General features: G+C 44.0%; 2 protein-coding genes across 2 annotated transcripts in view; one reads left to right on the forward strand and one right to left on the reverse strand.

Annotated features, from left to right (window-relative positions):
- Window positions 1–3,732: 3,732 nt before the first annotated feature.
- Window positions 3,733–5,719, reverse strand: NUDT15 (nudix hydrolase 15). The gene is made up of 3 exons (XM_084624075.1): window positions 5,313–5,719; window positions 5,001–5,197; window positions 3,733–4,110 (listed from the first exon to the last, which is right to left on the reverse strand). The coding sequence occupies exons 1-3, from the start codon at window positions 5,702–5,704 to the stop codon at window positions 3,971–3,973; spliced, it is 729 nt and encodes a 242-aa protein (XP_084480201.1). The 5' UTR covers window positions 5,705–5,719; the 3' UTR covers window positions 3,733–3,970.
- A 15,517-nt stretch (window positions 5,720–21,236) lies between these two features.
- Window positions 21,237–27,272, forward strand: part of SUCLA2 (succinate-CoA ligase ADP-forming subunit beta) — a 41,141-nt gene continuing 35,105 nt past the window's right edge. Inside the window, exons 1-2 of the mRNA XM_084617463.1 lie at window positions 21,237–21,455; window positions 24,868–25,051. Coding sequence (XP_084473589.1) covers window positions 21,372–21,455; window positions 24,868–25,051 — 268 coding nt within the window. The 5' untranslated portion in view covers window positions 21,237–21,371. The remainder of the gene's footprint in view (window positions 21,456–24,867; window positions 25,052–27,272) is intronic.

Consider the following 27,272-nt stretch of genomic DNA (forward strand, 5'->3'; position numbering starts at 1 on the left):
CAGCATCCTGACTAAAATGTCCCTGCCCTCAGCTGCCCAGGTTTAATGTTCTTGATGCTTATGTCAGTCCCTACTAGTTTTCCATAACATTCTCCAGGGGAAACAGCACAGACAAGACTTTAAAGGGATTGCTTGAAGAGGTGTGAAGCTGAGAATGGGAAAAAGAGACAGGGAGCAACAAGGACAAACACACTTAGGATATGTCTTCACTGTACAGTTAGGCTGAGCTCTTACATGAGTTTTAGTCCAAACTCCCCCCATCCACATAGGCTATCTGGATTTAAAGGTGATTTCAGCCTATGATAGCTGACTCAGCTGGGGGTGTAGATTAGAGCCTGAGCTCTGCTTTAACTCAGGCTGAATCTGCCCACTTCTCAGTGAAGATGCAGGCTAAATCACTCGAGTGCTGACAGTCCTCTAATGCCCTTCCTGTAATTCTCCCTGAAGGACAAACAAGTTCTCCGTTTGCAATGTTGTTGTAGCTGTGTCAGTCCCAGGATATTAGACAAGTTGGGTGAGATAGTATCTTTTATTGAACCAACTTCTGTTGGTGAGAGAGAAGCTTTTGGGCTACACAGAGCTCTTCTTCAGGTCTGGGAAAGGTCTCAGGCCATGTCTACACTAGAGAGTTTACAGTGGCACCACTGTACAGATTCAGCTGCACTGCTGTTAAGATCTCTTGTGTAGCCGCTCTATGCTGATGGGAGAGAGCTGTCCTGTTGACATAATTAAACCATTTCCAACAAGTGGCAGTAGCTATGTCAGTGAGAGAGCATCTCCCACCGACAGTGCGGTCCACACTGGTTCTTCTGTCAGTGTAACTTACGTTGCTTGGGGGTTTGGTTTTTTTCACACCCCTGAGTGACGTAAGTTATACCAACAAAAGTACTAGTGTAGGCATAGCCTCAGAGTCTCACAGCTAAATACAAGATCAAACAGATAGTTTAGCATAAGGAGTTAGAAGGGACCATTTACCTTGAATGTGCTAACTATGCTAAACTATCTGTTTGATCTTGTATTTAGCTGTGAGACAGAGTACTTTTCCCAGACCTAAAGAAGAGCTCTGTGTAGCTTGAAAGCTTGTCTCAAGCACCAACAAAAGTTGATCCAATAAAAGAGATTACCTTACCCACCTTGTCTCTCAAACAAATTCTCCCACTCTTCGGGAAAGAATCCTAGAGCACCTCAGCAGAAAGAACCAGGGAATATGCCCCCAGACACATATGAGTGAATGCAGAAACAGTGAGTGCATTATCCAGGTATGGTTTTGCAGTGGGGAATGCTCACAGTAGAGGTAGGCTAACTTGGGTGCTGATCACCTGAGTTAACTTGGCAGTGAAGACATACCCTTTGGTGGCATATAGGACTGGGAAATGAGAGTAGAGACATAAGCAGGGGACTATTAAATAAAGGCCTTCTAGGTGAGGACAGGAGCATAAACTTGTCATACAGTGTGTAACCTAGATCGTGTATCACATTAAAGCCTTGAGCAGAAAATCCTAAGAATTTATTGATGGGAACATGTCCAGAAATTATACTACACCCTACTTTCAAATCATTTAGTACATAATGGCTATACTAGGTGTCATAAATATAAAGGGAAGGGTAAACACCTTTAAAATCCCTCCTGGGCAGAGGAAAAACCCTTCCACCTGTAAAGGGTTAAGAAGCTAGGATAACCTCGCTGGCACTTGACCACAATGACCAATGAGGAGACAAGATACTTTCAAAGCTGGGGGGGGGGACGACAAAGGGTCTGTGTCTGTCTGGGTGATGCTTTTGGGGGGACAGAACAGGAATGGAGTCTTAGAACTTAGTAAGTAATGTAGCTAGATATGTGTTAGATGGTGATTTCTTTAAATGGCTGAGGAAATAAGCTGTGCTGAAAGGAATGGATATTCCTGTCTTTGTGTCTTTTTGTACCTTAAGGTTTTGCCTAGAGGGATTCTCCATGTTTTTAATCTAATTACCCTGTAGGGTATTTACCATCCTGATTTTACAGAGGTGATTCTTTTTATTTCTATTAAAATTCTTCCTTTCAGAAACTGAATGCTTTTTCATTGTTTCTTAAGATCCAGGCATTTGGGTCTGTGGTCACCTATGCAAATTGGTAAGGATTTTTACCAAACCTTCCCCAGGAAGTGAGGTGCAAGGGTTGGGAGGATTTTGGGGGGAAAGAAGTTTCCAAACAACTCTTTCCCAGAAACCCGGTGAGACGTTTGGTGGTGGCAGCAAAAGTCCAAGGGCAAAAGGTAAAATAGTTTGTACCTTGGGGAAGTTTTAACCTAAGCTGGTAAAAGTAAGTTTAAGAGGTTTTCATGCAGGTCCCCACATCTGTACCCTAGAGTTCAGAGTGGGGAAGGAACCTTGACACCAGGTCTCTGGAAATAATATTGCTGACTTTTTCAGACTTCTTCCCAGACATCTAACTTCACCTGTAGTAGGCTGTCTGGGCCAGAATTTGAAGGTTGGAATAGAAAATGTGGCCATGGAATGCGGGGTAAAGAACCTAAGTAGGCAATCACTTATTCAGTTACCAAAAGCTTCCCTTATTCATCCAGGGACAATTACTGCATATACTGTGTCTTCCAAAATCTGACTATCTTGGGTAAAAACAGGTAGGGAAAATATAGAAGAGCTGACTATTTGAGGGGCTGGTTTCTGTGTGGGCTACTAGCATGACTAAGACCAGCTGAACTATCTCGTAAGCTGGGTGCTTACTGCTGACAAACAAGGCTCTGAACACTGAGAAAGTAAGATCCCCACCATAAATTGAGCATTTCCTTTTCTGATTTGTTGGCTACTCTGTCAAGGGATTAGATTACATCACTGAAAACTGTACATCTAAAAAATAATCAGTCTAGAACAAAGGAGGTAGTCTGGGAGCATGGTACACAAAAATCTCATTATCTGAGCAAATTAGTGATAGAAAGGTAAAGGAGGTGTCATTTGATAAAAATCTAGAGAATTGTAATTTCAGTGGCGTTGCCTCTGCAGTGGGGGCAGGGCGGGGGCTTGCTGGCTCCCAGCTCAGTCTTTTGATAATGCAGTGGCATCAGAAATGGGTCAAGTTATGTATCATTCGAAAGCCACTTTCTCCCATGACTGCAACGGTACCAAACTTTACAAACCTAGAACAGTTATGTACATATAAATGTGATAAAATGTTTACATTAACTTCTTATAATTTAACACATGAATTGCTTACATAAAAGACCATGAGCTTTAGTAATGCTAGGGAAGCTAGCCTTGACATGTAGAACTGAAAATATTTATACATCAATGTCACCATTAGTGCGTTCTTTCACCCATTCCTGTAAACTAGGATCTCTTTTCCCCACCCATTATATTCCTGCTTTTCTCTTCAGCACTTAGCATGCTTCTGCAGCCAATACAAGACACATTCAGTATGACCAAAAAAATAAAATCTTTCCATGTGGAGGCTGGTGGCATCAACTAAAATAATACAGGCTGATGTGAGGCTACAGTTAAGGTCTAGAATTTGTACTCACAACTCTGACTGCAGGGTGGCAGCAAACGAGCCTTCTTTACTTTAAAATGAAAAACAAGAAGCTGAATGAAAGAAGGGGAACTCAGTTTCTCCTGGGCTTGCTCCTGCAAACACGTCCCTCATGAATAGTTTTATATGAGTAGTTCCACAGACATCAATGGGACATATATAAAAGTTTATGGGATAAGACACTACAGTTCTAACAAATACATAGGATCCTGTAAAATAAGATAGCACATTTAATCTTTTTACTTCGAGAACATGTCTATCTTTGAATGGCTCCAAAAGGAGTCCCATCTATTCCTGGGTACAAGGATGGTGATTGTGACAAAGACTCTAGATGTTAAAGATGGTAAACTACTGTAACATTTTTCTGCCTTTGGCAGGGACAGAATACTGGTGGAGGGCACAAGATATCCCTGTCTTTTACACACAAAAAAAATGACTTTTTTATGCCATCTAGTGGTGATTTCCTGTGTATCCCCTGAGATGATTAAAGTCTTCTGTAAAAGGACTGTAACCTTGTTCCTTTAAACAGCGTAAAGGCCAGAATAGTTGATCTAGTGGAGGAAATTCTTCCCATTTAACCCATTCCCAACCTGTACAAAAGAAAGAGGAAAAAGTGTCACAGCCTGTAAAACAACTAGAAAGGGGCAATACCATCCCTATACATTTAGAAGGACAGTGCTAGTGCAGAAATTACATCTGCAACATAAATGTAATATCCTGCACTATAACAATCAGAAAAAAATGGCACAAGAAATCCACAGAATTTTCTGAGATATGTGTATCTTGCCCTTTACTCAAAGGAAGCGATTCAGGAGGGACATAATTTACCTCCACCCCTTCCCTGCTGTGGGTCCCATGTTGGCACAGTTCTCTGTTAGCGCTTACAGTTGAGCACAAAGTGAGATGGGGGGAAGGTAGCCTTGCTTTGGATAGGATCTTAAATGCAGATCCCCTAAAACTAGAGCTGCGATTTGTACACAAATCTTGGGATGATGATGGGGACTATGTCAGTGGGCAGACTGCCCACCAAGACTACAGTGCTCCCTACGTCAGCTGACAGCATTCCATTCTCCAGGGGCACCGAAGCTACTGAGATGGATCATGCCAGGTGACTTGATTTTCCTTTCAGCCGATGAGCTCCCTCGTGCTCAGGATCTCAGATACCCTGGGAGTATCCGTTTCTGGGTCTATTTATGTACGTGCCTGCACTTAGGATCTGGTGTTTGCAGTGGAAATGGAGCAGAGGCGCTCCCCCTTTCGTGGAACAAAGGGACTCCCCCTCTGCCGGCGGTGCGGGAAGGCTCCGGTGTAAGGGTCTCCCCGGGGACGCTAAGGGCGAATAACACCGGGCCGGGCTCCGAACACTTGGTTTCAACAGTGGCTGCGCGGAGCTCGTGGGGTCCCGGCCTTCCCCTACCCCTGGGGCGGGGGGAGGAGGGGCAGGGTTGCCGCGGTCCTGCAGCGGCCGGGCCCCTCTTACTCTCGTTTTTCTCGGGTTCGCGGTTCCTGGGCTCGGGCTCGCGCTCCGTATCCACCTCCCCCTTCATGAGGATGGTGACGTAGTGGTACCGGTCCGGGGCGCTGACCGCGTTCACCGCCGAGGCGAAGCGCACGTTCCTCAGCCGCAGCGCAGCCTCCTCCAGGGTCTCCCGCTGGGCGCACTGCGCCAGGCTCTCCCTGCGGCGGGGGGGGGGGGGGGGGGGGGAGGAGGAGGGCAGTGAGAGCTCCGCGCGGCCGCTGACGCTGCGGGACGCCGGAGGGGCGGGACAGCGCGCGCGCGCGCGGCTCCTACCCGAATTCCAGGTGTCCTCCGGGGAGCTGGTAGGCGCCGGCCCCGACAGGGCCTTTCCTCTTGCCCAGCAGGACGCAGTCAGGGTGGGCGGGGCTGGTAATCACCACCCCCACGCCGACCCCGGGACGCACCTGCACCAGTCCACCCTCCATGCTGCCGCTGGCACAACCACCTGACCGGAGGGACACGTCTCCCCCTTGCCGGTCCCCCGCGCGGAGCCTATGGCGAGCCGTCAGGAAGTGACCTACAGCGAAACTCCTCCAATCCAGAAGGCCCCCATGCCCTAGTGGACGCCGTTGGAATTTGCCGGCAGTTTCGAAGCTGCGCATGCGCGGAGAACGAGTTTGGACGTCAATTATTGGCGCGCTCCTGGCGGCTGTGCCCAGGTGCATGCGCGGGAGTGGCAGCGTGAAGCCGGGGCGAGGGCTCTGTGGGGACGGGGAGAGGGAGGACTTGCCAACCCTCCAGGATTGGCCGGGAGTCTCCCAGTGTCGGCATCGATCTCCTGGTGACTACTGAAGTCAGTCAGGGAGATTTTAATAGTCCGATAAAAGTCCGGTGGGCTGCCCAGTGGGGATAAGGCAGGCTTGGCTTCATGCAGCTCCTGGAAGCAACCGGCAGGTCTGGCTCCCAGGTGGAGGCATAGCCAGGGGATCTCCATGCGCTGCCCCTGCCCTGAGTGCTGATTCTGCAGCGCCTTTTGGCCAAGAACCACAGCCAGTGGGAGCTGCGGGGGTGGTGCCCGTGGGCAGGGGCAGCGTGCGGAGCCCTCTGGTCGTGCCTCCATCTAGGAGCCGGACATGCTGGCCGCTTCTGGGAGCCATCCAAAGTAAGTGCTGCCTGGCAGGAGCCCGAACCTTGTCCTGAGTCCGCAGCCCTGACCCCCCTCCTGCACCCCAAACTTCTCATCCCCAGCCCCACCCCCCATACCCCAGATGGAGCCCTCCCTCCCACACCCCAGCCCAGAGCTCCCTCTCACACTCTGAACACCTCATTTCTGGCCCCACTCTGGAGCCTGCACTCCCTGCTGGAGCACTCGCCCCCTCCCACACCCCAACCCCCTTCTCCAGCCAAGTGAAAGTGAGTGAGGGTGGGGGAGAGCCAGTGATGGAGGGAGGGGGATGAAGTGAGCGGGGTGGGGGGGCTCAGAGAAGAGGCAAGGCAGGGGTGTGGCATGGGGGAAGGAGCAGGGCAAGTGTGTTTGGGTTTGTGTGATTAGAAAATTGGTAACTGTAGGAGGTGGTGCAAGGCCTGCTATTACTGAGGTCAGTGGGCTGGGACCCAACTAGCATCCAGGCCAGAATTTTCCTCTCAGCCACTCCCAGTGCAGCCCGCCTCTGCCATTGAGCAAATACGGGTGCCGGCCCCATGCTCATAGGATTGCCAGGTGCCCAGTTTTCGACTGGAAAGTCCAGTCAAAAAGGGGACCTGGCAGTGTCCGGTCAGATGTACTCACCAGACACCAATAGTCTATTTACTGCAGGGTGGCGGAAGGCCCTAGGTCATTAACTCACATTAGCCCCTGCTCACCTGGGGCCACCTCCTACCTGCAGGAGGCTCCTTGTCAGCCTATAGTAGCTCCCGTCCCAGCCCTGGAGCAGAGGGAGCCCAGCTGGGATGGTGGAGGGGGGAAGAAGGTGGAGGCAATCCAGCGAGTGACAGGGAGAGGAGCAAGCGACAGGGATGGGGCCTTGGTGGGAACAGGCAGCGCAGGAGCAGGGGCCTTTGGGGAAAAAGATAGAGAACAGGTTAAGGGTGGGGAAAGAAGTGGAGAAAGGAGCAGGGCCTCTGGGGTCTAGTTACCAGCAATTGGAAAGGTGGCAACCCTACTTGCTCAGTGACCAGATGTCTCCTGGTACAAACTGGAGAAGGGAGTGCTGGGGCGGCCCCTGCTGCAGGGCTGCCAACCCCAAGGGCGGGGAACCAGACTCCCCACATCATGAGATTGGCTTCAAACCATGAGCTATTGTTAACACACTAAATGGTGGGGTGTGTCTTCCCTGCCTGGCCCAGAGCAGGGACTCCAACTAGGGAAGCTGCTTGTCCAGTCTGATAGCAAACATGCTTCTTTTTGGCTGATTTGTCCCCCAGCCGGTACTGGGACAAAACTGGACAGGGCCTTTTGTCAGGTATCGGGGGTGCAGGGCAGATGCCATTTTGAACAACAGGGCGCTCTGCTCCCACCAGCATGACTTCATACACACAGTGTGTGCAAGGTCAGGCTGGTGGTTGGGGGAACAGTGCACTTATGAAAATAGCATCCCCCAAGTGGCATGATCTTGCATGTGCCATGCATAGGAAGTCATGCTGGCAGGGGCAAGCCCACGCCATTCTTGGAAGTGTTGGACTGTCTGATACTGCAGGAACATGTCAGTGGCCACCCTAACTTGAACCCAAGTCTCCTACCTCTCAGCTGACCCTTGAACTCAGATCTCCCACCTCTCAGCTGCATGTCCTTGTTTCATGACCTCACAATCTCCTTTTGGTAGGTTGGCCCAAGCAGACAGAGTCCATGGACTGATGACACAGACATGAGTATAGTAACCACAGACCCCAAGTGCTTTTGCTCACCCTGGGCGGGAACCAAGTGCCTCTCTGCTGACCCCTGACCTTCCTCTTCACGTTACTTCCTGGGTCAGGGGTCCTTCTTCCCTTCTGGGAAGAACTGCGTCTTTTAAGGGGTTGCTGTCTGTCTGTGGATGTTTGCCACAATCAGTCATATAGACCCAGTCAGCACAGTAACTTGGTTACATTTCTCCCCTTTTTGAAAAAGACACATTGCTTGGTCTACATATCAAACAAAATAATCAAAAGAACAAACTATGAAAATATGCAATCCTTATACCAAACTGGTGTCCCCATTGCTAGGCTTTGAAAGAACAGGTCACTTGTCATAATCAAGGGTGGGATCAATCAGTTTTCAGGCACTATAGTCAGTGCAGGTTGGGCACCATTGCCTCCACAGTTGCTGTCCATCCTAGGTGTGAGCTTCTTGATTCCAAGATGTCTCCCATCTGGTCATATGCAGCATTTTCAACATCTGGTACACCCTGTAATTTTAAATATAGCATGCGTTGTCACATAATATTGCATAATATCTCTTAACAGAGAAAGACTGTGAAAAATGTTGGATCAATGCTCAAGGAAGCATTGATCAATTTTGCCAGAAAATGCCAAGACAAAGGTCCCACATTGCAAATACACCAGCAAAAGAGAGAGTAAAAGATTTTCCTGAACAGGTGTTTGAAGATGGTGGAAAACTCTTGCAAAATGTGCAGTGTTGTTCTGGACCATCAGAGGAAATTGACAATTGCAAACCACCTCACCAAAGCACAGAAGTATTTAAAGAGAAAAGCTGCATTGCAGGGAGAGTCACAAAAAATGCAGTGTACACTTTCAACGTGTTTCAACACAACCACAATAGCATATCGTGAATGCTTGGATGTTGTCTGTGATTTGGTGTTAATTTGTGCTGCTGTAAACATACTATTATCTAAAACAGACCATTATTTGATATGTCAGTTTCTAAACAGTTGAGTCAAGAATGGTGGTGCAATTCCAAATCTTAAAGATGTCTACAACACTGAGAGAGAAAAACTTAAGTACAAAGTGAATGATAACTACATGTAGTTATAGTTGATTAAATGACTGATGACAAGGGCTGCACTATGTACTTAACATTTCACTCACACCACTGGTAAAAGATAGAATCGGAAGATTCCTCCTATCTTGCTGATATACACTTCATGCAGAAAACAAATCTGTGTCTCGAGCAGTCATTCAGACTATGCAAAGTTATGAAATTGCTTAGAACAATGTGGTTGTTTTTGATGTGGGTAATGCCGCGTACATGAAAAAAGTTTGCAAAACTGTACTGTCTGGACTGTTTCCTGATAGCATCCATGTAACATGCCTTGCTCATATAATCAGTCTGGTGGGTGGAAATTTTCATAAGCCATTCAAGGATGTCAATGCACTGGTAAAAGCTTTCTCACAAGTGTTCTATATGGCAAGGGGCAGGAAGATGAAGCACTTAAATTACATCAGGCAAGAAGTTCCCAGTGCAACAGTGGCACCAGACCCAGTAGCATCTAGAGGGAACAGCTGGTTTGCTATGTTCAGTACCATGAAAAGCACTTTCAATATTATCACAGCTTTGCTGAAGAAGAAAAGTGTGTGTGTGTGTGTGTGTGTGACCACTTGGCACCAGTTTCATTGTGGGAACTTGAAAGAGAGCTGTCAGATGAAATGCAATGTTTAATGCTGAAGATTGTGTTGCGTTTTGTCAATGAAATGTGCTAGCCAATCGTTGACCTAATGGCTACATTTGAAAGCCAGAAACCATGCAGTCTCTTTGCTTTTAAGAAAATGGAAGAACTGCTGTTTTTCCTTGAGATGCATACTCAGTTTTCAAAGGAAACCACTCGAAGGTTTCTCAGGGCTGAAGATGTCAACAATGTAATACTGATCAAAGTAGCAAGTTGGTGTACCTGTTTTGTTAGGCTGTTGACAATTCAGTGGAAAAGCTGAAGAAGCACATCAGTAACACTAGGTCTCAGAGTAGCAGCCGTGTTAGTCTGTATTCGCAAAAATAAAAGGAGCACTTGTGGCACCTTAGAGACTAACCAATTTATTTGAGCATAAGCTTTTGTGAGCTACAGCTCACTTCACTAAGGGTGCACAGCCGGCAATTAATTTCCTGAAATGCATAAGGATTTTCAATCCTACAAGAGTTCCTTAATGTCTCATGTCAAGGAGTGTTACACTGGCAAACCAGCTAACCTATGTATGACCCATAACTTAACAAAAGGCATTGCATTTGTAGTCAGGACAATTCACGTGTGTGTGATTATAGGAGAGATGTAGACCAGCAATCACTAACCCGTTCATTAGTAGTAATAGGAATCAAGAGAGATGCTAAATGTGTTTGTCTGTGTACCTATATCCTGTTTAACAATCTATCCAAATTGGTTTGTAGATTCTAAGTCCTGTTCATGTCTTAATTGCCTTTACATTATGTACGTGACTGTCTTAAGTTAACCTGAAGATCAAAGGTATGAGACATTCCAGAAAACTGGTACTATTACCTATATTGTCTTTAGTTTATCTATCCCTGTTATAATGGATGATCAGCAGTTCCCTTATGTAAATCAGTATAACTGGATTACCTGTGTATGCATAGGAAATGGAATGTTAACTTCAAAGGATGGGTCAGTGTGTACTCAACAAAGAAACGTATGCAGTCACATGCTGTGCTCAAAACATCTGACAGCCTGTTTCAGCTATAAGAGAAACCTCATGCCTGATCCTGCCATCTTCTAGTCTGCTGAACTTTAAACAGGGAAAGTTTAAACAATGGGACTGTTACTTGGAATACCCTGGAAAATGCATGGAATTGGAAAGACCCTACATCTAAGATGCCATTTGGATTATACCCTTTGGAATGATTCCAGAGAGACTTTTGTGCAAACTAGCAAAGTCACCATCACTGCTACAAATCTGATCTGAGGACTGTGCAATTATTTATAAAGTATATGATCTCTTAACCACGCAATAACTATCTTTTATTAACAAATCTTTAGTTAGTTACTAAGGATTGGCTGACAGCATGATATTTGGGCAAGATCTGAAATATATATTGATTTCCTATAGGATTAAGTGTTTGATCCTTTGGGATTGGTAGAACCTCATATATGGTGAATTGGGTTTTCAGTAACCTCTCATCATATAAGATCAGTTTGTCTGGATGCGAACCAAAGGTTGGAATGCCTAAAGGGGATGTGTTTGGCTTCTTGTTAACCAGTGTAGTGCTACAGAAGCTCTTTTGTTACTGGTTTGGTGTATCTATTTATAGAACAAACCACCAGTTTTTGGGGTGTGCGTGCCATGTTTCTTGCAGTCTGCCCTGAGTGTGGCATTCTCAGTGTGGTCCATTCTAGACACCAGTCACAAGGAGGATTATGCTTCCATTCTTGGCTTCAGTGACGTTTCAGCTTTGTATACCGGGAAGGTGGCATCCGACGTGATCCAGAGCACTCTACAATCAGGGGAAATTGACACTGCCATGTTTTGGTTATCCACAGCTGACCATCTTTCAAATTTGAGAACATTAGCATAAATGCTGTAACAAACATAGCTGATGCTGAGTGCAGCAACTTGCTGTATAATCTTGTCCTCTATAGTTGGAGGCGTTCTCTTGTGGAACACAAACTGAAAAAGCTGGCGTTCCTCTATTTCAATCTTGGAATTTAGAAAGACTTTATGTTAACAAAAAATCCATTGGTTTAGTCTTATTGATGCTTTTTTTTTTTTTTTACTTCCTGTGCTAGTATTTTGATAAGCAGTATGAGAAAGAACCCATAATAATTATGTTACATTGCGCAGTACTTGAGATACAGCATGAACCCAAAACATTCGTTAATTGTTTTTTGTTTTGCACTGGACTTTGAAAAGATGTGAGCATCTAATTTAAAGCAGAAAAAGGCCATTTTGCTGAAAATTATAAAAACTAATCTCAGTTTAACAAGTCCTTATTTAACAACTTTATTTAATTTGAAAAATTGCATCTACTAGGTAACTTTTTGTTCAGGGAATGATAAAGTAGTAGCTACAGTAGAGTCTGATAAAATGTGCTATATGAATAAAAGATATTTCTGAAGAATGTATATGCAAGCCTGCTGAGCCTTGTCTTTCAACAGCAACACCAAAATATCTGCCTTCTCAGCCTCAGATCACTGATTCACCCTGGCAACCTGTTCAGAGTGTCCTGTCCAGGAGCTCTAATTATCCTCAGCTCCTATAAGTGGTTCAGGCATAAAAACAAGCATTTTGGTCTCTGTCTTCCCATTCCTAAGGCTCTGCTGCATGTCACTCACTTCACTGCTGTCATCTGCCATTTTCCTTCTTTTGTCTGCTACTTGCTGATTCCACTAGCTGCTACCAATGTTGTGTGACCTCCTGGTCTCCTTCTTGTTGGTTAGCACACAAGCAGGCAAAGTTCTTGCAATGATGACACAGACACAAGCTCAGTAAACTGCAGAACTTGTAAGGTCACTGGAACTAGAAGTGCTGGGCGTGCAATAGCACCCTGTGGCTTGAAGTAATAATAGTAGCTGGCTTCTGTCATATACAGGGTTTCAGCAGCCCCAGTATAAAAATTGTTCCGGTGCCCCTGAATATGTATCTATGTATTGGAAGAGGAGACAACAGCAGCTCCCCTCCTACTGCTGGTGTCGCTGACTCCAATCCCATTCAGTATTTTGGGGTAAGTCTTTCAAAGTCTCTCCTGTTGAGATTGTTCCACTTGGTATAAAATACCCATCACCACCTGCTCCTCAGCTGTGTTCTGTAGGGGGGACTAACTTGGTAGGGATGCACTTAGGTGGCTTCTGAGAATGCCTGTGAGATCAGGCCCCATGGACAAGATAGGTAGGGGAATGCCTATTTGGAGAATTCCAAGGGAGCTTTACATTCCGAGCTGCTTGGCAGCATCAGGACTTAAGTAGCTTTGCACATGCCCACAGGCATAAATTTAGGCACCTACAGGTTGAGGCAGCAGCTGAGCAAGGGTTCTGAGAGAGTAAATTTTGGACTCAGGCTTTTTAAGTGGCAGTTGTTAAGAGTCTAAATTTCTTTGTGGTGCTAGCCCTGGATACTTAGATTTTTGGGTGGTCACTTTTATGTAACTGACGTCAACAGGAGCTGTGAATGCACCCAGTGTTAGAGGCCACTAGAGAAAATAATCAGGCATACGATGACATGTTCAAGGTAATACTGTGAGTTCCTGGCAGGAGGATTCCCAACTCTCAATCCACTGTTCTTTAGAGTTAAAGAATGGCTGTTAGTTGGGATGGTAACAGGGTACTGTTTCTTATTCTTCAGGAAACCTATGATTGCAAGTGGATTCAGATTTTTTGCCACACCAAGCTGTAGAGCATAATGAGGACAGGATATGTTACTCTTTTGGAGGAGATATACTAAGAAAATATCTTGATAGGATGATTCTGAAATGTACTTTTACACAGATTTCGTTTAACAATGTATCCAATTGTTTCCTTTAAAGTAGATTATGTAGAAGTTCTTAGAAATATGCCTCATTTATTTTTATCTTTCATATTCTTTGTTTTTTAAGTCTGTCTGTAACCCTCTTGAGAATATTCCCCAAATTTGTCCTTACCTTGACCCAGTCTCTGCTAAAATCTTTATCCGTGCATTAATCATTTCCCGTCTTTGCTGTTGCAGTACCTTTTAATAGACTTCATAAATCTCTATTTTCTCAACCAACAAGGATCCAGAATGCTGTCTCAGCACTGATCTCTTGCTCTGGGAAGTTGGATCATGTAATCTCCATCATCTGTTCTTTTTTTACTGGCTTCTGAGCTGCTCAGAATTCAATTAACATTTTCTTTCTTTATTTTGCAAAACTTTCTGTAGGCTCATTTCATCCATGTGATATATCCATCTACTCCTTCTCTTCATTACTAATTTAGACCTGCTCTTGGCCCTCTCTTTTTTACCTGTTCGCTTCTGTAGCTCTCTCTGTTTAAAACTCCTCCTTCCCTAACCTCGAGCTTTTGGGAGATTTTTGAAGCCCTATGGACTTTGATGGTATAGAAGCCCTGAATGTTACTGGTTCCATGGTTGCAAGCAATACAGCTGTGAAAGTGACATTGGATAAACTAGTAGAGGGTAAATATAGAGTCCAGGCAAACCACAACAAAGACAGTGCTTCAGACCTTCTCTTCTGCAGAGTAGGAATATTTATTAATATTTAAAAGAGATGTCCATATGAGTCATACATGTCAACCAAGAGGAAAAACTCCATTTCCTATTGCACACAGGTATATAGAACTCTTTTTCTCCTCCAAGACATTAAATATATCTATTATAAAACCTTCCTTTTCTCTTTAATTTATGAGTGACTGTAAAATGTCTTGCGATTGTGTGTGTGAAGGATACCACATGAAAATACAAATTATTTTATTGGTTGAATCTGCTCTCTTCAGTTTTTTTGTGTAGTTATTTTATGGGTTTTGCACAGAGCTTTGTGACAAGTAAGAACATAAAAACATAAGACTGGCCATAGTGGGTCAGACCAGTGGTCCATCTAACTCAGTATCCTGTGTTCCATATAATTAAGGCTGCCTACTACTTTCTATTGTAAGTCCCTGTTTTCAGTTGCTTATAACTTTACCACACTATAACCATTTGCACAATTTTTTTCCATGTTTGCTCTCTGCCTCAGGCTGAATTGTTTTGGAAAGTTTCAGGTGAAACAATTCAGCTGTTTTCAGAAATAAAATTCGGGAAATGTAGATAATTTTGCTTTAATGACTCCAGGGTTTGGAGCAGGATCTCTAAATTGGGCAAGGAGGTGGTCCTGGAGTCAAAGAATGAAAATCCACCCAGATTTGCTGTATAAATCTCTGAAACTCACCATATGCATATGTTCATTAGAGGTTTTGAGAAGCTGTCTGCTAAAATGTCTGAGCATTCCATCCCCAGCAAAGGCTGCTCCAATAGCATGGAGCTCTGTAATACACCAGTCATAGCCTGCACCCAGGCACAGAGCTAGAGTTCCAGATGGAGGAGACAAAGTAGCAGCAAAGTAGCCTCTGCTACTCCTTTGGCTTAGGGTAAGACAAGGTTTAAAGTAAGGGGAAGCTGGGAAGGTGCAGTTTCCCCTTCTGTTAAAGAAGGTCAATATGATTCCACATTATAGAATCTCTGTTTTTTCAGTTTGCTTTTTTTAAAAAAAACTACAGAATTACATTAAAAATATAGGCGAAAAGAACATTGTTTACACAGTCATAACTCAGTATTTACAAAATTCCAATATTAAGGTTGCTTATGCCCCATTAGTTTGGTCCCCTTGTGCTTATGCCAGGCCTTAAAGGAGTGGGCCCTAATTTAGACAGTGAATACATCAATTATCACAACCTGGTGGGGGCTGGGACAGAGTGGGATGACAAAAGGTGAGAAGGAAATATTAGCTATTTGTGCTACCTGCTATAATTCTTTAGAGTTTATGAAATTTATATTTTTTTGCAATAATAAAGGAAAAAACAATGGGAAAACGCATTTTGCCCTAACTCTTTCAAAAACCACAAAAGTAAAATTAAATAAATCAGTCTTTATTATATTGCTGTGTCTGTCGCTTGGTAGTAGTGGATAGAGGTTTTAGTCATTTCCCTGTTCCGTGCCTTAGTTTCCCCATCTGTAAAATGGGGATAATCAGAGTGCTGTCCTTTGTAAAGTGCTTTTGAGATTCATGGATGAAAAGCAAGGAGACAGGTCATGTAAAATTGCTGGTCTGTAGGGTAAATGGATTTAAAAAAATTATTAAAGCTAATGTTAAAAAATTATATAATACATAGGTTGAGACAAGGGTTTCTGTACATCTGGGTACTGTATATAGTAAAGCAGCTTTCTGTCTGAAAATTGTCCATGTTTTGGAAGTTTGTGTTGATGGAGAAACCAATGCTCAGATTATGGGGGGCACCAAGAAAATATAAGGAAAAAGACTGTCCATCTTCTACTGATATAGTGGAAGTTATATAGGTATGGCTTGACATAAGCAACTTGCCTCATTTCTTAGTGGGCATAATTGGGAAGGGGGATGGAAGGTTAAGTTGTAAACAGGGGCTTGATAAACTATGCTGGAGTCAGGATGTCTGTGCTAGCTAAGATAAGCAGCAACACCTTGATGCTAGAGACTATGGACAAGAAAAATCCTGGCATGTAAAGATCAGGCTCCATGTGAACAGCACATGGACAGAGCATGCTGTACAGGGATTGGTTCCTGCCAAATAACCAATCCAATCCAAAAATGTGTGGTGTAATCTATAACAAATGCAATGTAATATGTAAATGTATATAAAGTAAGAGATTTGTTTAACTTTGGATGTGTGGTATGCCCGGTAACCACCCCCTATGCTTGAGTCTGATCAACTCAGTGTAGCTTTGCTGTATGCCAAATAAAGGAACCTGAATGATGAAATCCAGAGTCAAACTGAATGTTTTGGATCCCAGAGAACTTGATGAAGTGTTCTCCCAGAACTGGACAAGGTGTTCTGGATAAGGTGAATGGAAAAGGTCTTGGAGGGAATTCCAATAATGTATGAATCACTTACGCTGAAGAGTCTCCAAATAGTGCAAAAGAAATTTTTCAAAAGTTAGCCTAGTTATTTTACCTTTGCTTATGCCCTGCCTTTAGCTTTATTACAATTTTATGTTCTATGTAATTCTCTACAATCCTAGTTTTATATTAAGAGTTCAGACAATAGTTCTTCAAATCCTTTTCATATCAGAAAGATGTGAGAATTCCTACATCATATACTTTCTTATTATAGAAAATCCTTTCCTTCCTTTTAATATCGTAATTTACAAAGGGCCCAGTTAAGCAAAAAGACTGACTTCTATGACCTTCATTGACTCTCACAAACTCCTATCCTCTTCTAAGGACCAGAATAATCCATTCGTATTACTGATGGAGTTTGAATTTCTGCCTCTGGTTACACTGTCAGGACTGCCTTGCATCAAGATGTCCTCAGACCCCCAAAGTGGTCAAACTTGATGATTGTTCCTAGAGTATAATGATGTGCACATGCAGGTGAGAGCTCGCAGAGGTTGACTGATACTACCACTGCAGCTGTACAGTGTTAAAGAGGAATGCTTTGCTGTAATTGTATAGTCAGAATGAGCTTGGGCTGGGAAATAGAACTGCTGAGTTTTATTTTCTGCTCTGCTGCTATCTTACTACATGAACTTGGGCAAGTCACGTGTAATTGAATTTTCAAAGACTTTCCCTGCGTGCTTGACAGAGGATTTGGCCAGCCACTTTTGTGTGCTCAGTAAAGGGGAATTATTGAAGCAGAATATGGGCGGTGCTTGGTCTTTGAAAATATGTTTTTAGTACTGCTTTCCCAAGATACCTGAATATCTGAGTTCAGCTGGGTGCCAGGCCACTGGGATTTTCAGAACTTCACTGTCCTATAATGCTGCACATAATGCTTCAGGTACTGCTATTCTCTCTTGCAAATGTGAACCTCTGAGCCTGTTAAGAGGTTTATTCCATCTCATATTCAGCTGGCTCTCTGTTAATGTGCAGTACTTCTGTCTTCTCTGTATTTCCATTTTCTTTTCTTTTTTTTCCTTCTGTTTGACTTGTGGCTTGGCTTTTTCCTCCTCATCCTTAGTTTTAGGGCTACCTTTTCACTCCTTCTTTGCTTTTCTCCATGTACTGCCCCCATGTGACACACTGTACCCCATCTAACATCCTGTACCCCGTGTTCACCACTTTTATATGACTTTTATATAATGGTGGTTGAAGCATGAAGGGACATACGTATCTTTAGTACATTTGGCATGTAAATATCTTGCGACGCTGGCTACATTAGTGCCATGTGAACATCTGTTCTCAGTTTCAGGTGACATTGTGAACAAAAAGCGGACAGCATTATCTCCTGCAAATGTAAACAAACCTGTTTGTCTGAGCAATTGGCTGAACAAGAAATAGGACTGTGTGGACTTGTAGGCTCTAAAGTTTTACATTGTTTTATTTTTGACTGCAATTATTTTTTGTACATAATTCTACATTTGTAAGTTCAACTTTCATGATAAAGAGATTGCACTACAGTACTTGTATTAGGTGAATTGAAAAATACTATTTCTTTTGTTTTTTCCAGTGCAAATATTTGTAATAAAAATAAATATAAAGTAAGCACTGTACACTTTGCATTCTGTGTTATAATTGAAATCAATATATTTAAAAATGTGGAAAACATCCAAAAATATTTAAATAAATGTTATTCTATTATTGTTTAACTTTGTGATTAATCATGTGATTAATCGCTTGACAGCCTTATTTTATTCCTTACCTCTCCCCATAAGGGGGTGCCATATCCAACAGCCTCCCTATATAAGTTGCTCTTTCACTTCTGAGATAAGACTTCTTGAAGCTTTAAGGAACAGATGCCAGATCGGGAGTGACTTACAAGAGATTGGTGATGTGGAAGCATGGTGCATAGAGAGGGGTGATAGTGGAAGGGTTGATAATTATGGGAGGAGCAGCTTTGGAAGGACTGATGGATTTTGGTCGGGGAAAAAGTCTGGAACGAATAGGTTTTTGCCCGGAAGAAGAGTATTTTACCAAAGAAATATCATATATATTACTGAGGTGGAAAATTTTTGACGGTCCCTTGCTAAAATTTTGGCAACACATTAGTGTCACGGGAACAAGTACATCCTTATAGAACCATTCTTTGAGCTTCTGAAAGTACCAGGTGCATCCTAGCATTCCACTGAGTTCAACAAAATGTTAATGGATAATGACAGCACATCAGGTACAGTCAAGGGCCAGCAGCAAAACAATTAAGCAACAGTCACAGTGTCCCCTAAAGTAGTTGCTGTAGCAAAAGCTGCTTTAATCCACACTAGACTTGTTTTTGGCAAAAAATACAATTCATACTGTTGTTTTACTATTGTGCACTTTCAGTTGTTAACCACATCAGTTAGTTACAGCTCCAATACTGTTTTCCTTCAGTTTAGATCTAGCATTGACATACATAATTTATGGAAGCAAGCTGATCCCCGTGCATTTTTAAAAGAAAAATGCTTCTTCCAACTGACTTGCACACTATTTTCAGTTCTGAATTTCCCAGTGCATTCTGTCTTTTACATAGCTATGTCAATGGAACTACTCATAGGCATAAAGTTAAACACACAAGTGTTTGCAGGATCAAGTGCCTAGATTGTAAACTCGAATCAGAGGTTTACTTTATTTTTGTGTATTGTACAAAGTTCAGGGTTGAGCAATCTGGTGTTGTTAAACAAATCATTTTAAAAAAATAGAAATAAGGGACTTTCAGTATCGATTTAGCTATTGACGTGATATACTGAATTCAGACTATATAGAAATAATGGAAAAATTATGCTGGGACTAAAAATAATTATTGATGTTACAACTTGATCTGAGTGCTAGTGGAGACCTAGTGCCACATCAGGCTGTTTTCTCTGTAATTAAACACAATAGTGACTGCCCCTATTTCATTTGATGTCAGTCAGAATTAATGAAATATTTGTAACATGCATTAATCAGAGCAGTCTTTTAGCATATGCATAATATTTAAAAAACAAACTCCACCAATTTTACATTTTCGCTCAGTGTTCATAAAGCATTTCAACTCCCCTCCAAGAAAAATATATAAACAAAGGGATCTCTGTTGTTTTTTGTAATAACGTTTCAGGCTAAAGCCTGCTTAAACACATGGGCCTTACAGCTTGCACAGAGGACAAAAAAAAAAATTGGGACTGTAATTTCCTTGGAACACTGAACATATGGTGTCATTTAGGCCTGGTCTACCCATTGTTTCTGTGTCGGTGTAACAATGCACCATCTATTTTTTTGTTCTGTGTTTGTACGGTATGTAGCATTATGGCCGCCTAGTCCATGACCAGAACTCCTAGGCACTACGGTAATACAAATAATAAATAATAATAATATTTAGATTAAGAGGTGTGATGTTTTACCAAATTAGTTATACTGGTACAATGCCTAGTATGAATGCAATTATATTGGTATAAAAGAACACTGTTACTGCTTTTTCTCCTTCTCTTACAGGAATAGCTATACTGTTATAAAGTAACTCTTTACTGGTATAACTGCATCCACACTGCGGCTTGGCATACACTACCAACTTATTTTCCACATTCCTGAGCGACGTAGGTATGCTGATCTAACCCACGCAGGTGTAGACTGTGTGATAGCGACAGGAAGCCTTCTCCTGTTGACATAGCTACTGCCTCTTGAGGAGGTGGAGTACCTATCCTGATGGGCGAAGCTCTCCTGTTGGTGTGGGCAGTGGTTTCACTAAGCGCTGCAGCTGTACCGCTGCAGCACTGTAAGTGCAGACAAGCCCTGTGTGTGTGTTGCACTGCTTTAACTATTCCACTGTAGTTAAAGCAGTATAATTTGTGTGTTAGGCAGTCCTCAATAAAGATCCTCACACACTTAAGGTTATCTTATAAATAATGAATCATAATAATGATAATAGGCCATGTCTACACTAGGAGAGCTTTATCGGTATAGCAATACTGGTATACTACACTGGCGAAGCACTCCTAGTGTGGATGCAGTTTATACTAGCAAAACTATGTTTTTACTGCTGTTGGTTATTCCACCCTACCCGAGAGAAACAAGCTGTACTGGTCAAAGCAGTTTTTCAGGTATAACTACATCTACACAAGGGACTTTAGCCAGCAGAGCTATGTTGGGCAGAGAGGACACTTTGTCTAGCCCTTGATTGATGTAGTGATGGCTGCAGAAATCTGTAGTGTAACAGGCCAAGGGGAGGGGGGTGTCCAGTTTCAGAACTACAGGCCCCCTACACCGAGCCACAGGTTTCTTGCTGTAACCCTGGGGTTGGTTAACACAAGCTCCTCGGCTCATCTTGTTTGCCCTGCGATCAGCCAGGGACAACAGGGGTTTTGGGCACACTCAGCATGGGTGGCCTGAGCAGTTTGAGCCCTGGGGATCCTGGCGGGCAGGTTACCAGTGGGAGGGCAGCCTGACTGGGGCAGGGACTGCGCCTGGAGCCTGAGCTGTTTCACAGCCCCTGGGGCTGGAGGCAGCGCTGAGTCACTTGCGGGTCTGCACCCACCCCCACAGCCCTCGAGGGTGTCAACAGCCGCTGCTCTCCGCAGTCACGGGGGCGCTTTTCATTGGCTTCAATGAGCCACAGGTCAGGCCCCGGTGAAGCCACCGTGCCTGGGGCTAGGAGGCCCTTCACAAGAGGCCCCTGCAGGCCAGTCAATCCCAGCAGGGCGGGCTCCTGAAGTTGCTGGTTCCCCTCGCTAGAGGGCAGGGCAGGGCAGCGCTGGGCTCGGAGGCCCCCCGAGAGTCCAGAGACCATAGAGTTCCCCATCTGGGCGCTGCCCTCGGGGACCGCTGTTTTCAGGAGAGGCGGAGCCGAGGCCCTTTCTAACCCTCCCACGCTCTATGGTAGCAGCAGTGGTGGCGGCGCGCGTGCGTGGTGACTGGGAAGCTGCCAAGGTTTGGTCATGGCGGCGTCCATGATTTGCAGCCGGGTGTCGGCCGGGCTGAGGAACAACGGCTGCCGGGCGTCGTTCGGTGCCGTCGCCAAGGTGACCCCCCGCGGCCTGGGCGCGCGAGGCCGGGCGGGGCCGAGCCGGGCGGGGCGGGGCAGGGGCAGGGGCAGGGGGGTCACTGGCTGTGACATTCCGCCCCCGCCTGCGTCCGGGCCGCCAGCCCCGGGGGTGGGGGGCAGAGGTGCCTGGTGGGGGAGGCCGGGGGCAGCGCTTGGGGTGGGGCTGGGGGGCTGTTAACGTGACGGGGCTTCTCAGTGTCTGGTTCGGGTCAGCAGGACGCGGGAGCAGCTGGGCGGCGGCGTGTCCCAGGGCGGCCGGGAGCAGGCGGCCGAGACTGGCCCTTCGGTTGCCCGGGGAGCACCCGAGTGCGTGTGTCGGGCTGGGCGGCGGCGGTGGGGGAGGGGGATGTTGACATCTGGCCCTTGGCCGTTCCCGCCGTGACGGTTGGCTTCTGCCTGCCCCCATCGCTGTGGCAGTGTCCCCCCCCCGCCCCCAGCTCTGTAGTAACACTGGCCACTTGAGGTCCTGCGGGCTGGTTGCTTCAGTAGGTGCCAACCCCCCCCCCCCCCGGGTGGGGGGCTGTGCTCGTGCCCGGGTGATGGCTCACATGAACGTTTGTTTTCAGCCTGTTCTCCTTGCTTCCGTTCGCATAACTACAGGGAATTTAATGCAAACCAAAACACGGGCTGGGGGCGGGCGGCATAGCTCAGTGGTTTGAGCATTGGCCTGCTAAACCCAGGGTACTGAGCTCAAACCTTGAGGGGGCCATTTAGGGATTTGGGACAAAAATTGGGGATTGGTCCTGCTTTGAGCAGGGGTTTGGACTAGATGACCTCCCGAGGTCCCTTCCAACCCTAATATTCTATGGTTCTGTGAGGCAAACAGATTCGATGTGTCTGCGCTTCCCCCTGCCATAAATGGAGGAAGGCTGGTGTTACTCCTTATCTCATATTACACTGCAGAGTCTTTGAGGGGCACTGCTGGTCGGTTTGAGAAACAGCAGCTGCTGCAACAAGTACCTTTCATTTGAACAAAAAGAAAAGGAGTACTTGTGGTACCTTAGAGACTAACATCCTTTTCTTTTTGTGAATACAGACTAACACGGCTGCTACTCTGAAACCTTTCATTTGAACAGGAAGCAAAGTAAAGAGTGCACAGTTTGATCCGTGTATGGTTTGCAGTAGTGATCCTCCTGAGATTTAAATAGGCTTTGCTCTCCTTTGTCAAGTTCGAATTTCCCAGGCAAATTCTCGTTTGCTTATTTTAGGCTGTTTGAAATTGCGACCAGGGTCCCAGTGGGCACCAGCTATGGTCACTCAATTAGGGTGAACTGCAAAGAATGGGGCAGCCAAACCCTCCAAAACTGGTAGATATTCCAATACTTAGATTCATGAACCCAGCATAAAACAGCTTCTTTATTACCTTACTGGTTACTCAGAAGTCCAAACAACACAGTTCCCTTAAAGTGATCGAGCTCAGGCCTCCATCCAGGTACCCATGTCAAATATGATGAATATTTTTGTAAATCTTATTTCATCATAGAAAAGGTTCTACCAATCCCAAAGGATTGGACATATTATCTCCCAGGTTAATGAATGTTTCAGATCTTACCCAAATACATACTACAGCCAATTCTTATTAACTAAACTAAAATTTATTAAAAAACAAGAGAGAGTATGGTTAAAAGATCGGTATACATACAGACATGAGTTCAATCCATTGAGGCTCAGATTCATAGCAGAGATGGTGAGCTTTGTAGTTGCAAAGAGTTCCTTTAGAATTTAGTTCATAGGTCATAGCCCAATGTCCAAATACCATATTTAGGGAGTACCAGCATAACTGGGACCTCAGTCTTGCGACTCAAACTTCCCCTGTTGAAGTGTAAGCAGATCTGAGATGACAGAATCAGGACCCAAAGGTCTTTTATACAATTTCATCTCTTTTGACAAGTTGGAATTCCTCAGGGAACAAAAGGTAATTAGGATGAATTTGAAGGATGAATATGGAGATATCCCGTGTTTACAATTCATTTACATGATAGGATGTTCTTTGGACATCTGAATTATCAGAATACAGCATAGACAGGGACTGTTGATTACATTGTCTACCCTACTTCATACATACGTAAATACACAAAAACACAAACTTATCTCCCCACATGTCTTCTGTCAGTTATTTATTTTGCAGGATGTTTAACCCTTTCTAGCCATGCGTCACAGAAATATAAAAAGAATTTCCTCAAATTCCAGGATATTTAAAGATAAGTGTCCAGTTAAAAATCAATGTATTTAAATGTCACTGTTGCTATTAACACCTTAGCCTAAACTAAGAGAATCTTAAAAATTAAACATTTCTTGTACTTCAGTCAGCTTGAACAGTGAAATACCTTTGGCTCCAGGTTTGCAAATGTGTATATAAATTAAACCCATTGACTTCAATAGGACAAATAATGTGCAAAAAGTTAAGCACTGTGCTCTTCTACACTTTAATTTAGAAAACAAAAATGCCTTTTTCTGGTATTGTTGGAAATCATTCTCTTTTGTGTTATAAACACACATTCTTGGTTTATGCCACCTTTAAAATTTGGAAAAACTACTCTGCATTGTGTCGAGTAATAGCTTTTCATAGTCTTGTTCACATTGCACTGTTGTCAGGGTTGTGTAGTAAGGTCAGAATTCCACCCTCATTTGCTCCGTTCGCCCTCTTGTTTCTGGCTAGTGTCTATCCAGAAACTCCTGGCGCACTCATTCTGTGTCAGTTTCCATGAAGAAGTGACTGCATTGAATGGAATGTCCTGGTTTCGGTCTTGAGCATATTTTCTCTCTATTTGACTTAAATATTTTTTATATTGGCTTGCCTTCTATGCAACCCTCTGATTAATTGTTGGCGCTTGACATCAAGTACTGATAATGTCTAATAGAGAAAGTTAAATCTGGATTTTTCTGCTTTTACGACGGTCTGGAGACCAAGACAGCAATGCTAAGTCCTGTCAACAGTCATTTTGCTAGATTGGTCAAACTCCGTACAACCCATTCGTTTAATTACTGAAACTGGTGTACAATGCCGCTTTTTAACCACAGGTTATGCCTCTTAATTTATATATCTGTTATGCAGAAGTGTTTTAAAGATAAATAGTTAGCTTTTACCATACATTTTGCTGTCTGTATCTAATTCTGTCAATCTTTGCACTTTTTATGTAAAATGCCAAGTGTTAAACTGAGCACATAGGATTTTGCTTTAAGAAAACTGGAAGTGACTCTTACTTTCATGTTAAATTTACTAGTGGTATGGCATCTAGCATTGCGCAACCTTCTTATTGTACCAGAATGTACCATCTCACATAAATCCATTCTTCAAATTCCATAGTTCTTATGCATTTAACATAAAATTTGTGGTTAAATAGAGGACACCCTGTTTGAAAGAAAATTACTCTCTTTAATTTTCCTAGGTACTTGCTGGAGGTCCAGGACTATTCAATAGCCATGGGTTTCAGGTGCAACAGCAACAACAAAGGAGCCTGTCACTGCATGAATACCTGAGCATGGAACTGTTGCAAGAGGCTGGTATTTCTGTTCCACAGGGACTGGTTGCAAAGACACCAGAAGAAGCTTACACAATTGCAAAAGAAATAGGTATAATATTAAAGAGAACATATGTAGTTTAGACATGGAATTTCTGATACAAGGTGTAATTACTTTTGTTTCGTACTTTCCTAGTAAGACACGTCTTAGTTCTACATATCCTCTCTTAAGGAGAGCTTCCTCCCCACGGAAAAAACTTGCTTGAATATTATTTTGTAGCTGAAATCTTGTTTTATTCATCGAAACTTTCTAAAGCCTGAGATTCTACAATGGAAACAGTGACATCAGCCAGGTGGCTAGTGATAGAGATGCATTGCTGGATCAAATTATGTGCCTGAGACTCACATGGGGAGGATCTTAGTCCTTATGTATGGAAAGCAGGGCTCAGTGGCACTCCTATTTCTTGCCCCCGACTCTGTGGGAAGGGTCTTCACACAGTTTAACATCTGTGGCTGGAATGGGTTAGGGTGGGGTGGGTAACAAGGGAATATGTTTTTCCGTCATTTTCCCCTGGGCCCTTCATAATTTCTCTGAGAGAGCTAATGCATCATAACTTTTACACCTCTCCCATCCCCCCAGATAGATCCAGGGAAAGACATGGCTGGAGGGCTTGTGGTGGGGGGCAGGGGGAGCCACTGCAGGTGAAAATGTTCTTTGCATGGGTGGTCCAGGCCTCATTGATCATGAGGGCATTGCCAGGTTTGCATGCAACATTTTTGCAATGGGAGTAAGGGCAAAAATCTGTCCTTCCAACAGGACAATGTGTTCCTTGAGTTCTTCTCAGTTTTCCTTGCAAAAGTCCCCTTCAACTGCTTTTGTTCCAGAGGGGGCCACTGTATGTAGTGTTGTTGTGGAAGGTGCGCTGAATTCCCAGGGTTTGAAGAGAACCAATTTGTTTGAACTCTGCAACTTAGTTACTTTTTTGTTTGCAACCTTTCTCATAGTACATTATGGTCATTCATTATCTGAGAATGGTCAATTGTTAAGCTCTTTCTAGGTTACTAGTTGTCAAAAAAAACTATGCCAATACATTGTTCTAAAGGTAACTTTCTGTAGGCTTGCTCTTTCTGAGTTGACTTGACTTTTGTGTCACACTGACTTGCTACTTTAATCTACCCATGTCTCTTGTTAAATATGTGTGTGTGTGTGTATATATATATATGTATTTCTGATTTGATTTTGATCTCCCTTCTGCATTGTTTCAGCAATGATTCTTTATTAATTTGCATGAAATAAGCTCTCTAATTTGAAAGATCATGTTGTAGACTTGCATCAGTCAGGGTTTAATGCAGAAAAGGATTTGCTGATTCCACTACCATATGTAGGAGGTCTAGATATATCTTCAACTTGCTGCAGCAGAGATGGTTCCTCAATCTTTATTTCTTAGACAAAGATAACTGCTTGTGTCTGGACACTGAACTCTGTGGTGCTTAGGTTTATTGCAAGTAATAAGATCTACAAATAACTTTTTTTTTTTTTCAGAGCAAGTGGTGCTGTGTTAAGATGTATGAAGCTTTTGAAAGACTCCCTTCCCTCTCCCCCCCCCCCCCCGCCGTAGGTCTGATATACTAGAAATTCAGGTCTTGTCTATCCTGTTTTTTTCTGAGCCGCATTTGTCTCTTCGGAAGTTAATATGTGGCACCGACTCTGGGGCCGGAGCTACAGGCGCCAACTTTCCAATGTGCTGGAGGGTGCTCACTGCTCAACCCCTGGCTCTGCCACAGGCCCTGCCCCCACTCCTTCCCTTCCCGCCCCTGAGCCTGCCATGCCCTCGCTCCTCCCCCTACCCCCCCAGAGTTGCTGGGAGCGGGGGGAGGGGTGGAGCTGATTGGGTGGTCGGTGGGGGCTGCTGACGTATTACTGTGGCTCTTTGGCAATGTACGTTGGTAAATTCTGGCTCTTTCTCAGGCTCAGGTTGGCCACCCCTGCCTTAAACTGACAGAAAGGCTCACTGAATTCTGTGAAGGAGCTACAGATAGGACGTAATCTTTAAACCCAAAAGTAGTCTCTATGGGAATCAAGCCGACAAACATCAGCTTACCACGAGAGTGGTGGTGGCAGTACAGTAGTAGTATTTTGTGGGAGTTTAGCCCTTTTAAATGGACATTACTTGAGGAACTGTTTAGTAAATCTGATAAATGTGATCATTACAATAAGATCTTTTGCCACTTCACAGAATTCAATGAGTCTTTTGCTCACTTGTGTAATAAAATTAAAAAGGAGTGTTATGGAAGAGGAAATAGTTTAGTTAAGAGTTGGGAAAATATTTTAT

The sequence above is a fragment of the Lepidochelys olivacea genome (genome assembly GCF_965140295.1).
Source record: "Lepidochelys olivacea isolate rLepOli2 genome assembly, chromosome: 1".
NCBI classification, from domain to species: Eukaryota; Metazoa; Chordata; order Testudines; family Cheloniidae; genus Lepidochelys; species Lepidochelys olivacea.

Coding starts and splice junctions, on each gene's coding strand:
- NUDT15 (XM_084624075.1), bottom strand. CDS start 5,704: ATGCACCTGGGCACAGCCGCCAGGAGCGCGCCAATAATTGACGTCCAA. Junction 5,198..5,312: donor GGAGGACACCTGGAATTCGG/GTAGGAGCCGCG, acceptor CCCCCGCCGCAG/GGAGAGCCTGGCGCAGTGCG. Junction 4,111..5,000: donor CGAACCCGAGAAAAACGAGA/GTAAGAGGGGCC, acceptor TCTTTTGTACAG/GTTGGGAATGGGTTAAATGG.